We start from the raw sequence: 12,864 nt of genomic DNA on the forward strand, positions 1-12,864 counted from the left end.
TCTCATCTGTGCAGACTGCATCACAGGCACAGCACACGACGTGGGCGTGGGCCGTGGGGGCTCACGTACTCACTCACCCGGGCGCGGTCCACGGGATGGTGATTTGATGGTGGAATTCAATTCAAATCCATCTAACCTCCCTACGGATCCAGGCAAAGCTAGCTGCCACACGACACACTCTCTTATTAACCCTGCTGACCTTCACGCCTCGCTAACCGTAGGTTAGCTTAGCTAGAGATGGATGAAAATGGGACGGTCACATGCGGACGCAGGGAGGGAGGGGGAGCCAAAAACGGGAGGAGATCCGCGGAGAAAGCGACGGGGATCGCGACCTGCTTTGGACGCGCCGGCTCTTTACAGGAAACTCAATTGCAAATGCGGATTCGACTCCCTCAGCTAGCTTGACGCTGAAGCTTGGCTGCCTGTGAGCATGGCATCTGCCTCCAGCTGAAACCGGACAGCACGCACCAGCCAACGCCCGCCCCCATCGATCGTCCTCTGATTTTGGTCCCCTGGGGTGGTCGCCCCTGGCATGAACAAGAGTAGGAGTAGGTGGCATGCGTGGGGGGCATTTTGTTTTGTTTGCAATATCAATCAGGGAAACCATTTTGTTAGCCTGCTTTTCGAGGATGGGCAATTCACAACCTAGTAGGAGTACCACAGTACTGGCGACCACAATGATGATTTTCTTCCTACTACCGCAAAAGAAGAAGATAAAAGTCGGTCACGTAACTAAAGCCCTAATTTACTGCGTCGAACGTACTACAAAAATGTTGCTACTACAAAAATGTCGGTCATGTAACTAAAGCCCTATCTGTGCTTCTTCTTTTTAAAAAAAAAAACGGTGAAGTGTGTCTGCGCTTTGACTGATCTGATGATTATGGTGCCGTCAAAAGAAACAACCCAACCCCATCCATGTTCACACACTTTCTCATAGTTTTCTCTCTAATAAAAATCCAAATTTACCTGACAGCGAGTGGCCCACGGGGACTGGGGGCAGGCAGAGAAGATAGGGGCGTGGCGTCCAAAGGTAAAGCAAAAAAGAAGATGAATAGCGGGAGAAAGGAACTCGAGAGAGAAGAAGAGGGAGGCGGTCGGCTGCTCACTCCACAGTCCACAGTCTCCACTCTCAAGTCTCAAGTCTTGCGTTGTCTGGCCACTACCGCGGGGCGCCGGCCAATCAGTTACGCGTAGCGCTCTCCAAGAAAACCGCCTCCGCCTCCCCCTCCCCCTCCCCCGCCTCCTCCACGACCACGCCTAGCTTAATGCGGGACTAAGTGTATATAAAACTAATCACCAGCACACGCACACGCACACGCACACGCAGCGGCAACCCGACGACGACGAGCCGGGCCGAGGGATGAAGGGCCACCACCACCACCACCTGGCGCCGCTTTCGCCGCCGGCGGCGACGGCGGCCAAGCGCCGCTGCACCGGCATGGCGGCCGCCGTCCCGGCGCTGGTGCTCTGCTCCGTCCTCCTGCCGCTCGCCTTCCTCCTCGGCCTCCACAGCACCGGTCAGTAAACAACCTCTACCTGTCTCTGTCTGCCTCCGTAGCCTGAGTTGCCTCCGCGGATCTGTGCTGATTCTGTTCTGTGCGCGCGTGTGCAGGGTACGGATCGGAGGAGCGCGCGGCCGTCGTCATCAGCACCGTGAGATTTCCCGCACTCGGATTCATCCTCCTCCTCCGGTTGCTGCATTTTTTCTTTCGCTGCCGGAGTTTGCGAATTTTCTGACGGGTTTTGCTCTGCTGTGTTTGTGTTGCCTTTAGGAACTGGGGCTGGGGAAGCACAAGCATCTTGATGGGGCCATGAGGCACAAGCTGCTCAAGGTGCACTGTCCTAAATTACGCGTCCCTACTGGATTGCCGACAGAAAAGATGGCAACTTTGCATCACATTTTTGTGCATTCAGATTTTCTGAGTACCATTCCCAATTCTGTGGTGATTCTTCCTGCTGGTTTCTACAAAAAAAAAGAAAAATTACATTCGTATAGTAGTAATTAGGGGGTTCAATCATGCAATGCGCGTGTGCTTGCGTGCGTGTTTTCGTGGACGTCGGCTGCTTGCTGACGGCTTCGCCACCTACCTGCTTCGTGAGGAGAGGGGACGGTTGCTATTCTGGTCCGGTCTGGTCTGGTGCGTGGCATCACACCATTTGTCTCTGATGATGTTATGGGATTACACGACATGTGGCGTTCAGTGGTGCAAACTTCCCACTCGCAGTGTTGTGCAAATCACAAGTGATGCCAAAATAAATAGAGTAAATCAAATTGTGTTTGCAGTACTAATTCTCACAGCTAGTCAAATGATTCATCTATTTGGTATCACTTCTGCCAAATTGGCTTTTGTTGGCTTGGCTGTAGTAATCATTACGGTTTTAGTTCAAAAAGCTCTTCATTTGTCTATTTGATGAGTAGTCTCCTCTTCTCTTGTATAAACAGGATGTTTCCAAAATGATAACCTCGGGGTCGAACGGGATTTCCAGCGAGAAATCTAGTAGATCAAAGTCCAGGAATCTTGCTGCCAGATCAAAAATCAAGGATGCTTTCTCCTTTGTTGAGCTAAACAATGACACATCCAAAAAGAGAGGTAAGAAATGCGGGATCAAATAAATACTCCCTCCGTCCCAAAATATAAGAACGTTTTTGACACTATGCTACTGTCAAAAACGTTCTTATATTTTGGGACGGAGGTAATGCATGCCATCACGTTGACTTGGATTAGTACACGGGCTCCATGTCCTTCTTACTGTGTGCAATGGTGTTTCAGGATCTCATACACAAAGGTATCAACTAAAGGACTTGTCATGGAGATCAACGGTAAGAGATAGTTTTTATTTTCTCTTGTGTTGGCAAATTGTTTAGGTCGTCTGCGTTTCACTTTCCAATAATATTAGGAAGAGATCATGCCACACATGGGCTGTGACTACTTAATTCTGTTAGTATCATGGTGTTTGTACGGCTATTGTTCTGAGGCCTTAACCAATTGGGTTTTACAGTCAACAAGATTTTCAGTTCTTCAAAGGTAAATGTTAAATCTATGTGTAAGAACATTGTTGCATCTCAGTGTGGCGCCAACAATAATTTTGTACATGTTTTTGTGGGCTAAACATGCTCTAAATCTAGATATATAGGTACAGTTACAGACTGTCTTATTGGGGGCAAGTTTTGCACCTTCAAAACTGCCTATTAAATATTTTGCTACCGTGAGTGTTTCAGTTAGGTGGCAATAAATAAACGCCTTTGCCGTAGTCTGCATTGCTGCACAACTGTTCTCCCTCTGGAATTTGGTGGATGATTTCCATTTTTCACCTTTACTAAGATGTTTAGTTAAAAAGAAATTTTACTAACATTTTGTCCCATGATAAAAAAAATTACTGAAGAACTTCATATTTACTGTGGAGAGTACATCAGATCCCTGGTTGATTATTATGCTTTAGATTTCTTGACAAATGCAATAACCATTGTTATCAAGCAGCAAATCTGGCGAACAACGCAATGATCTGGTACCATAAAAGGCTGAGATATGAATTCTAAATAGATTGGGGCACAACATGTTTTCATCTTTGCTTGAATGTCCAGTATGATTGTACTAGTGAGCCATTTGGAACTGTTCTAGTTTTCTACCATAAAACACTGAATTTGTTTTTTGACAGGATACTGCTGTTGATGGGAAGGAGAGCCAAGGCCAGGAAGTAGCACAAGAGGAGAATCCCAAGTCCTGTGAACTTGAATATGGAAGCTATTGCCTCTGGTCTGTTGAGCATAAGGAAGAGATGAAAGATGCTATTGTGAAGAGGCTTAAAGATCAACTGTTTATGGCCAGAGCCTATTATCCTAGTATTGCAAAACTGAAGCACCAGGAAAGATTTACACGTGAGTTGAAGCAACATATCCAAGAACACGAACGCATGCTCAGTGACACCATTGCAGATGCTGATCTTCCACCATTGTGAGTATTATCCTGGTGTTAAAATATTATCTTTTTTCAATAGAGGGATTTTAATTGACTCAATGGTCGCATCAAGGCGATACAACCACAAAGAGTTCACACCCGGCCTCTGCATAACAAGATGCCAAAGTATTATTTGTTAAACTGATTATAATATATATTACACTCCATAATGGCTAAAATGAGCATTAGCGATTTCAGGGCTGCTTCCCGTTTTTTATATGTTGTACTCCATCCATCCCAACATAAGTGTCTCAACTTTGTACTAACTTTAGTACAAAGTTGTACTAAGGTTGAGACACTTATTTTGGGACGGAGGAAATACTACATATTTGCTGACCCTATTGCTAGTCAGACTGGTACCCCGAAGAAATATGACCTATGTCCAACCCTCATGTATATGGCCATGTGGAATCTGTATGGAGGTATTAAGATGTTAATTTTACTGAATGCATCTCTAAATGTGGATATAGTGTTTTCTCCCTGTAATGATATATGTTTTCTTGTACATGCATCACTTAGAATATGTATTTGAGAGGTAGCAACTATCATGTCTTCATTACTGTGTGATGTAAAAAGTTCCTTGTATCAAGCAATGGAGTATACAACATAGAAAATGATGGCATGTACGACCTTACTTTTCTTTACTTTTTCTGTTGATTATTTGTCAGCTAATGGCTGCTTACTGTTTTCAGTTTCACAAAGAAGCTAGAGAAAATGGAAGGCACAATTGAGAAAATCAAGTCTTGTGAAGTAGGCTGCTCCAATGTTGAGCGGAAACTTAGGCAGCTACTCGATCTAACTGAAGATGAAGCTTATTTCCATACAAGGCAGAGTGCATTTCTCTATCATCTCGGGGTCCAGACTATGCCAAAAACTCACCATTGTTTGAGCATGAGATTGACAGTAGAGTATTTCAAATCTGTATCTCCTCAGAGGGAGCTATTAAATAAGCAGAAATTTGAAGACCCTGCCTTCTATCACTATGTAATGTTCTCCAGGAATGTACTTGCAGCTTCGACTACTATCAATTCAACAGCCATGAACTCCAAGGTATACTGTCCTTTCCAAATAGCTGAAAATCTTATGCGGAGTTTGTCTCAGTGCTAACGTATTTCCTACGACATGTTTCAGGATTCTGGCAGCGTTGTTTTCCATGTATTCACCGACACCCAGAATTTTTATGCAATGAAGCATTGGTTTGACAGGAACTCATATTTGGACGCTAATGTCCACGTGACTAACATTGAGGATCACAACAAGCTCTCTAAGGATGTTGAATCTCTTGAGAGGCAACAATTATGGCCTACAGAGGAATTTCGTGTCACGTTTCGTAATCATTCTCAGCCTCTCCGGAGGCAGATGAAAACTGAGTACATATCTGTTTTTGGCCATTCACATTTCCTCTTGCCTGATCTTCTTCCTAGCTTGAATAGAGTAGTTGTTCTAGATGATGATATGATTGTCCAGAAAGACTTGTCATCTCTTTGGAACCTCAATATGGGAGACAAAGTAATAGGTGCTGTACAGTTCTGTGGAGTTAGATTAGGTCAGTTGAAAGCTTATGTAGAGGAAAACAATTTCGACGCGGATTCATGCGTGTGGTTCTCTGGTCTGAATGTAATTGAATTGGAGAAATGGAGAGATCTTGGCATTACCAGCTTGCATGATCAATCACTTCAGAAGGTCAGTAAACTTGCCATTCCTCTTACAATCCTATCGAAAGAAAACTGTATACTATTAATTTGTTGACATATGGGAAAACGTGTAGTTTCTTCTGGTAAATCCTAGATGGCTAGGACTATCCTTTTCCTGTGATATCCTTTGTCATAATTATTTGTAGAGAACATACCTTGTCTGATGTATTTATTATTACCTTCACTTTTGTTGTTCCAACAGGATAGTTCGGTATCACATAGACTTGAAGCACTCCCTACAGGTTTACTTGCCTTTCAAGACCTGATATATCCTTTGAAAGGTTCATGGGTTCAGTCCGGTCTTGGATACGATTATGGAATTAGCCGTGTCGATATAGAAAAGGCGGCTACTCTGCACTACAATGGTGTCATGAAACCTTGGCTTGATTTGGCAATACATGATTACAAGAGCTACTGGAGAAAGTATATGACTAATGGGGAGAGGTTCATGGCAGAATGCAATATACATTAATGGCAGTGACATGAGACGTAGCACACGTTGCACAGTCTGCATTTGTGGGAGTTTGAAGCAGCAAACAGCATGAACTTGCTTCCACAAAGGGATATTTTTTCGGAGAAATGGGATGCAGTATTTATGATGTATCAAGTGCACCTCCGGTGACCATGGTGGCACCGCGTTGATTCCAAGAAGGAAAATAAGCTAAAATGCTTTCCTGCCAGAACACTACAGTTAGGAGGCCAGATGCACAGCAGCATGAAACCTGTTTATTATAGAGTCAGATGAGTCTTTTCATTTGCGCAGCTTGGAACCGCAAAAGTGCAGTTCTATGCTGATCATTTTTTGTACAAATTCTTTCGTGCTATTCTTTTTGCCCATGTGCAAGAGCTACACTGAGGGACGCCGATGTTCAGTGCTACACGGCGTGTACAGAGAACAAATGCCTCGGCCTGCAGCAATTCGCTTGTTATTATGGGATGGGATTGTTGATCTCTGTTGATGACATCATAAATGAATGTTTGTCAGCACTGTCGTGTTTTTGTGGCGTTTTGAGGTTTTCTTTTTTCTTGTGTGCTGTGCAACCCCCATTCTGTTTTGTAAAGGAAATTTAAGATGTCACATGGTTGTTCCTCAGAAAGGTTGCAGCCTGGTCATTTAACATAAATCTGATACAGATAGGAACTCATATAAGTAGTACTCCCTCCGTTTCTAAATATAAGACTTTCTAAAGATTTCAATAGGTACTACATACGGATGTATATAGATGTATTTTAGAGTGTAGGTTCATCCATTTTGCTCTGTATGTAGTCCGTATTGGAATGTCTAAAAAGACTTATATTTAGGGACGGAGAAAGTAGCTTTCAACTTTAAAACATAGAGAACCATAATGGCATAATGACAGTGGCACATCACTGAGATTAGCCTTTAGTATGTCTGCAAGATTAATCTAGCAGGTAACTGGTGACTTCTGCAAAGATGCAGCGAACACTTTGGAAGCTATATATTTGCCTATTGCACAATCCAGAGAGTCCAGCTGGGAAATTCTAGCCCTGGCGTTACAAGTTGTGAAGCTTGGGGCCATGAGGATAGTGGCCTTCGAGAGGGCACTTGCAAAGCCTGTGCAGCTCCAGGTACCTCTCCATGTCGAACCTGTGCTTGGCGCAGAGCTTCCTCCTCCTGGACAGGAAGAGCCTCTCCATGAAGTCCTGGTACGTCGGGTCCCTCGATGTCACGAGGAAGTAGGTGTAGCTGACGAGCAGCCCGGACGCGGTGGTGAAGAAGGCGATGGGCTCCATCACGTCCCAGGAGAGCTCCCAGAAGGTGAGGCGGAAGAAGAGGCCGATCTGGGACATGATCAGCCCCAGCCCGGACCAGAGGATGCGCCGGACCTGCCTGTGCGCCAGCTTGTCGATGCCGTCCTTCTTCTCCTGGAGCTGCCTCAGCTCCTCTCTCCTTGGGTCGTCCTCCACCTCCAGGGCCAGCGGCACCGCCCTTCTCACCAGGTCCACCACCTGCAGAATGGCGATACGGTCCGTCAGTGCAAGCTTCAGCTTGAAAAAGATTGACCCGGCTGCATTTTTTGTGATTCTTGTTCTGTTTTCCTCCTCTGAAGCAAGCAGAGATTTCCCCTGATTTCTGTGATCAGAAACCAGGACTTCTGTGCGCCTTGTGCATTAAAAGTTAAAATCAAAATCTATAATGATGGTGTAGAGTGATCATTAATACTTTTTCAGCTAAAAAAAGGCCCAAAACGGTTGCTTCTCCACAGTTGGAAGCAACAAAAACAATCTATAATGATGGTGTAGTCCTTGTGGATACATTTAAGGATTTTGTGGGCTTATAGCTCACGGCTCAAAGAATATAAAGTAATAAAGTTCATGTCATGTCGATGCTTAGATGTTTCAATAAGTGACCTGGACGTCATCTAAATAGGATTACAAGAATCCGCTTTACGGATTAGAGCATCGTATGATCTTGGTTCTGACCGGCCAGTGACCAGGGAACGTGAAGACTGAAGGTCCTTGCTGTTCAGGAGGCCTGGAAAGGAACACCTCTTGCTCTTATTTCTACAACATTTTAGTTTGATGAATTACGACAAATTCCAACTACATCTTGATTTTTCTTACTTTTGTTCCCTCTCAGTTAAACCCAATCGTAAGTAATTTGCAGTGTTCAACATTAGTTTGTTTATTAAGGTGTGGAGGAGGACTTCCAGTACACAAGTAATGTGTCAGACGTGAGAGTCGAACCTGGGTTGGCTAAGGCTAACCCACCAAGTTGATTGTGGAATCCTAAGAGCCTCCAAATCCCTAGCGTCTAGTATTGGGTGCCAAGCTTGACCTTAATTAGCGTCTACCATTTTTCATATCCCTTAACATTGATGCTAGTCAATTTCTCTCACCTTTAGCGTCTAAGACGCGGATGCACTAATACAGCACAATACAATTATATAACAATAGTCGATGCGCTCAAACTGTAATGGGATAATGTGATTGATTTGGTTGATTTATTTGGATTCGAAAGGAATCGCACGGGGGCCTTTCAATCAATGGAAATCAATTTTGAATATAATCTTGAATATGTACATGAGAAAATCTTCGTCCACCAACAAAACAACATTTGCAACAGGAATGCACCAACCCTAATCCATACATTTCCTAATATGACAATTATGGCCGGTTGCAACTAGAAAATCATTTGCAGGTATGGGAAAATTAAACAGAGATACTAGCAGGAATGTTAAAGGTAAATCTAACGGGCGCCTGAAAATCTAAAAGGGGTCAGTCGATTTCTAACTCTCTATCTCAACCGCTGGATCAAAATCCAACGTCTAGGGCTTCATCTCCAACCTCGAAACAGTACGACCACCGGCTGAACCGCCAACCACCACCACCCGCGGCCGGCAACGCTCCCGCACCAGCCTCGTTGCCCCACCCTCCCCTCAACCGCCGGCCAATCGTCGTGCTACCGCCACCCCCCGGCCATTCCTCTAGCCCCGGCTATGGACCAATTTTTTTCAGCGAACCTGCACCACCCCCGCACCCCTAACATAGCTAATGGGATCGTCAGTCACCCTAAGATAGATAGTGGGGTCACCTATCACCCTAAGATAAGACCCAGAGGGGTTCTCTGCCGAGCTTCTTCCTTCCTTCCGGCAAGCTTCTCCCTTTCCTCCATATGTTTCTTCCTTCACGCAAAATTCGTCTGGCCCAAATTCTAAATTCAAGCGACTTACATATAGCTACTGTAAATCTAACACACGTGTGATCGATCAAGATTTAATTAGTTGTGACTTGCGAGGCGACCAAGGCCTGGATTCATTTCAAATTTGTCGATCCTCCCGCGCTTAACAAACTGCTGGACCTGCTAATCGAATTTGTGCTACAGGACATGGTACAGACGGTGGTGATAAGTGGGTGCCTAGACACCCGGGTTCCGGAAGGCCTATCTCAGAAACGAAAAGGTGCCTGAAGAATGTCCATTTCGTGTCCTTAAATGTCAAAATGGAGCCTGAAGAGAATTTAAACCAGCGGTAGTAGCAGCAGGGTTTTTGGAAGAAAAGAAAGGAAGAAACAAGATGCGACCTTCTCGGGGTGGAGGTAGGCCTTGTCTCTGAAGAGCAGCAGGACGCCGGCGTCGTCCATGGCCCGCGCGAGGCCCTCCGCGTCGTCGCGGGTGCGCGCCGCCCCGGCCTCCACGCACGCGTCGAGGAGCTCCCCGTAGCCGATCGCCTCGCGGGGCCCGTCCCGGAGCCGCCGCTTCAGCGCCTCGACCCCGACGAGCCGCACCAGCCTCCTCGCCTCGGACGCCGTGACCGGCGGGTCCACCCGCGGTGGGTGCGGCGGCGGCGAGTAGAGGCGGCGGAGCGCGCCGGGCGGGCAATGCGCGCGGAGGCGGGAGGCGGCCGCGCGCCACATGGTCGAGGCCTGCGCTGCGTGCGAAGCGTGAGTAAGGCGGAGTGGAAGACGATCGATCTCTCTCGAGCTGCTTCTACTTGTGGGGTTTTGGACCTTTTCCACTCTCCATCCGATGTCTTGTGATCTTGTGTCCGCGACGTGGCGATGAGATGGCTTCACGGCGGGGGAAAGAATCCATCTGCAAAAGAGGGAAAGGAAAGTGCGTGGCGTGTTTGGGAGTTTTTGGGCGCCATCGCCTGCCAGCGTCTTTTTTGTTTCGGGTTCTTCCATTTTTGCCCACGTTTTTCTCGCTTATATACACATAAATACAAATGTTTTTTGTTACTCCTATGTAAGGTGCGGCTTACGTGTGGTGTGACGTGTTGTGATTTGAACGCGTTTGTTTTGATTACACGGCTCGAGAGCGTGTGTCATGTGCATGTGGTATACCCTCAGGCTGCATCTACATCTTTTTTTTTGCGGGGGAGGTTGCATCTATACCGATAATGTCTACACATGTCCTGTTCATATCTATATCTATATCAATTAATCGTGGCCATCAAATCATGGCAATTTAATGACCTAAATTACTTTTATGGTGAGCGCTTAATATATTTAATGTGCAATTAATATCATATCAAATATCAATGCACGTGATAATCATAAAATTATCTCGTAATTGACGTCAACATAAAATCAGCGTACAATTAATTTTTCTTTCAATATCACCGTGAATTACACGTACGCATTTACTAGTTTTTAAAAGGGGAAACACAGCATATAAAATCAGAACAGAGAGGAGGCCATCAATACTTCGTCCAAGTGCAGAAAGAATTGGTGCACTCCTAAACAGCCCAACAGATCATTCAACGATCTTTTTTTTTCCGAAGAAAAGGGGCTCACACCCCCGGTTCCATTCCATTGAAAGAAACCAGAAACCAACCAGTGTTCAAGTTACATCACAGGGAAGATGGTGGGAGAGCGTCCACTGTCATCTCCACCAAAAGTAAAAGGGAAACTAAAATCGTTATTCAGCTTACATCCCCATTTGGAGCAGACTGCCACTCCCTTACAAGACCAATTACATTCAACGATCTTATCTTGAATTGTAAATCACGACAGAGCTATATCTCACCTACTGCGAGATGTAGCTCTTACTCGCCGCTGGCGCTTATGATCCGGCCCATTACCGTGTTTCGCTCGATCCGTCACTATTTTTGCTCGCTCGGTTGGTTGGGTTTTCTTCTGCTGCTGTACACTAGCTGGACAGATCCGATTTTAAGACTTTCTTTTTTGTGTTTTTAGTGTTTTTACAGGTTTTCTTTCATTTTCAGACAAGCTAGTTTTTTCTCTTTCTTTTTGTGTTTCTTACGGTTTTTATTGGGTTTCTTTGATTTTCATGGTTTCTTTCCTTTTCTATGTGCCTTCTTTACAGTTTACGTCGGTTTTCTTCAGGGGGTTCTTCCTTTCATTATTTTGAATTGATTTTTGTTTTTTGTTTTTTCCTTTTTCAGTTTTTTTATTTTTTCTTCATTTTTCTTTGTTCTTTTCTTAGTTTTCATTTGTTATTTTTCTTTTTCTTCGACACATGTCAACTCTTTTTTCATATACCCTGTATATCTTTGTATGGACCTGGCTACCTGGTGCCCGAGCGCCCTCCCGAAAAGGAAAGCCCAACCGCGCGCCGCGTCAGGACAACCGAGAAAAGGAAACGCGCCCCGCACGCACCTGATCTAGCGCCCTGGACCTCTCGTTAGCGCTTCACGTGTTTCTCCCAGCCCCCGCCTGGTCCCCTCACCCACCCCCACTCTGATCCCACGCTTCCTCTCTCCCTCCTCTCTTACTTGAAGACCAAGAACATGCAGGGAACCCCTTCCTCCTCCCTGCTCCTCATTTCTTCCTTCGAAACAGATCTGGAGAACAAGGACAGGTTGCCTTCCACAACAATGACGTCTTGAGGGAGAAGAAACACATACAGGGACCCCTCCTTCCTCCTGCTTTCTTCCTGGAAATCAGATCTGGAGAACGAAAAGAGAGCCTACCTCCCCCCAAATAGGTAAGCACCTGCTCCCCCCAACCCTGCCTCCTCTTTTGCTCTTCGATCATGTATTGCTTGCTCAGCCACCCTGGTTGTGCCAGTTTTGAGACATCAACTGTTTTTTTTGCTTTGGTGAAAACCCAAGAGCGTTTGGTCGACTGCTTTTAGGCAACCCTACTGTATGCATGTGGCAACTATGTATAATGCATTGCGTACCTTGATGTACAACTGTAGTTAGGCAAAAAAAAGCAACACTAGATAAAAGAAGGGACAACTCTAGTACCAAAATTGGGCAACTTCGGTGTTGTCTAGAAGATGATGTGTCACTACTAGGGAAAAGCCTAGTAGTAGCGCGGGATAAATAGCTAGTAGTAGCGCGGGTGTCGGCGCTACTACTACGACACTACAGCTAACTAGTAGTAGTAGCGCGGGTGCCACCCGTGCTACTACTAATTATCTGTAGTGGGTCTTATACCCCGCACTACTACTATTACTTTCAAAAACAAAAAAAATCTCGATCTCGTGCGTGTTTTCAATGGCACCGGTGGTTCGATCCAGCGACGGTTGGGGTCGCTGGAGGCATGAGCGCCCAGCGGCAGACCAGAACTGGCGATGGCTGTTGGAGAGGGCCTGTTTCTATGGAAGAGCAAGGCAGCGGCGTGGGGCTCCTCTTCCTGACCATGCCAGATAGCTCCTGGTCGTCCATGGTGTCGACCTGCACGGGCATGGACATGGGAGGGTGAGTCAAACCAGAGGGAGAGAGAGAAAAAGAAAACCAAGGGAGAGAGGAAGGAGATGGATGGAGCAGTGGGGTTGGTCA

General features: G+C 45.8%; 2 protein-coding genes across 2 annotated transcripts; one reads left to right on the top strand and one right to left on the bottom strand.

The window, feature by feature from the left end:
- The first annotated feature begins 1,048 nt into the window (after positions 1-1,048).
- Positions 1,049-6,634, top strand: LOC125508715 (probable galacturonosyltransferase 7). Its single transcript, XM_048673498.1, has 9 exons — positions 1,049-1,517; positions 1,613-1,653; positions 1,773-1,832; positions 2,444-2,591; positions 2,772-2,821; positions 3,658-3,953; positions 4,649-5,006; positions 5,088-5,639; positions 5,853-6,634. Exons 1-9 carry the CDS (start codon positions 1,361-1,363, stop codon positions 6,120-6,122), a joined length of 1,932 nt encoding a protein of 643 aa, XP_048529455.1. The 5' UTR covers positions 1,049-1,360; the 3' UTR covers positions 6,123-6,634.
- Positions 6,635-6,942: 308 nt separating this feature from the next.
- LOC125508716 (calcium uniporter protein 6, mitochondrial-like) lies at positions 6,943-10,170 on the bottom strand. Its single transcript, XM_048673499.1, has 2 exons — positions 9,695-10,170; positions 6,943-7,621 (listed from the first exon to the last, which is right to left on the bottom strand). Exons 1-2 carry the CDS (start codon positions 10,025-10,027, stop codon positions 7,166-7,168), a joined length of 789 nt encoding a protein of 262 aa, XP_048529456.1. The 5' UTR covers positions 10,028-10,170; the 3' UTR covers positions 6,943-7,165.
- Positions 10,171-12,864: the final 2,694 nt, after the last annotated feature.

The sequence above is a fragment of the Triticum urartu genome, chromosome 5 (assembly GCF_003073215.2).
Source record: "Triticum urartu cultivar G1812 chromosome 5, Tu2.1, whole genome shotgun sequence".
Lineage (NCBI taxonomy): Eukaryota > Viridiplantae > Streptophyta > Magnoliopsida > Poales > Poaceae > Triticum > Triticum urartu.

What these genes read in the sequence shown, in the direction of transcription:
- LOC125508716 (XM_048673499.1), bottom strand. Translation starts at nt 10,027, where the DNA reads ATGTGGCGCGCGGCCGCCTCCCGCCTCCGCGCGCATTGCCCGCCCGGC. An exon ending in CCTACCTCCACCCCGAGAAG is followed by an intron (nt 7,622 to 9,694) that starts GTCGCATCTTGT and finishes GCCATTCTGCAG; the next exon opens with GTGGTGGACCTGGTGAGAAG.
- LOC125508715 (XM_048673498.1), top strand. Translation starts at nt 1,361, where the DNA reads ATGAAGGGCCACCACCACCACCACCTGGCGCCGCTTTCGCCGCCGGCG. An exon ending in TGAGGCACAAGCTGCTCAAG is followed by an intron (nt 1,833 to 2,443) that starts GTGCACTGTCCT and finishes TTGTATAAACAG; the next exon opens with GATGTTTCCAAAATGATAAC. An exon ending in TGACACATCCAAAAAGAGAG is followed by an intron (nt 2,592 to 2,771) that starts GTAAGAAATGCG and finishes ATGGTGTTTCAG; the next exon opens with GATCTCATACACAAAGGTAT.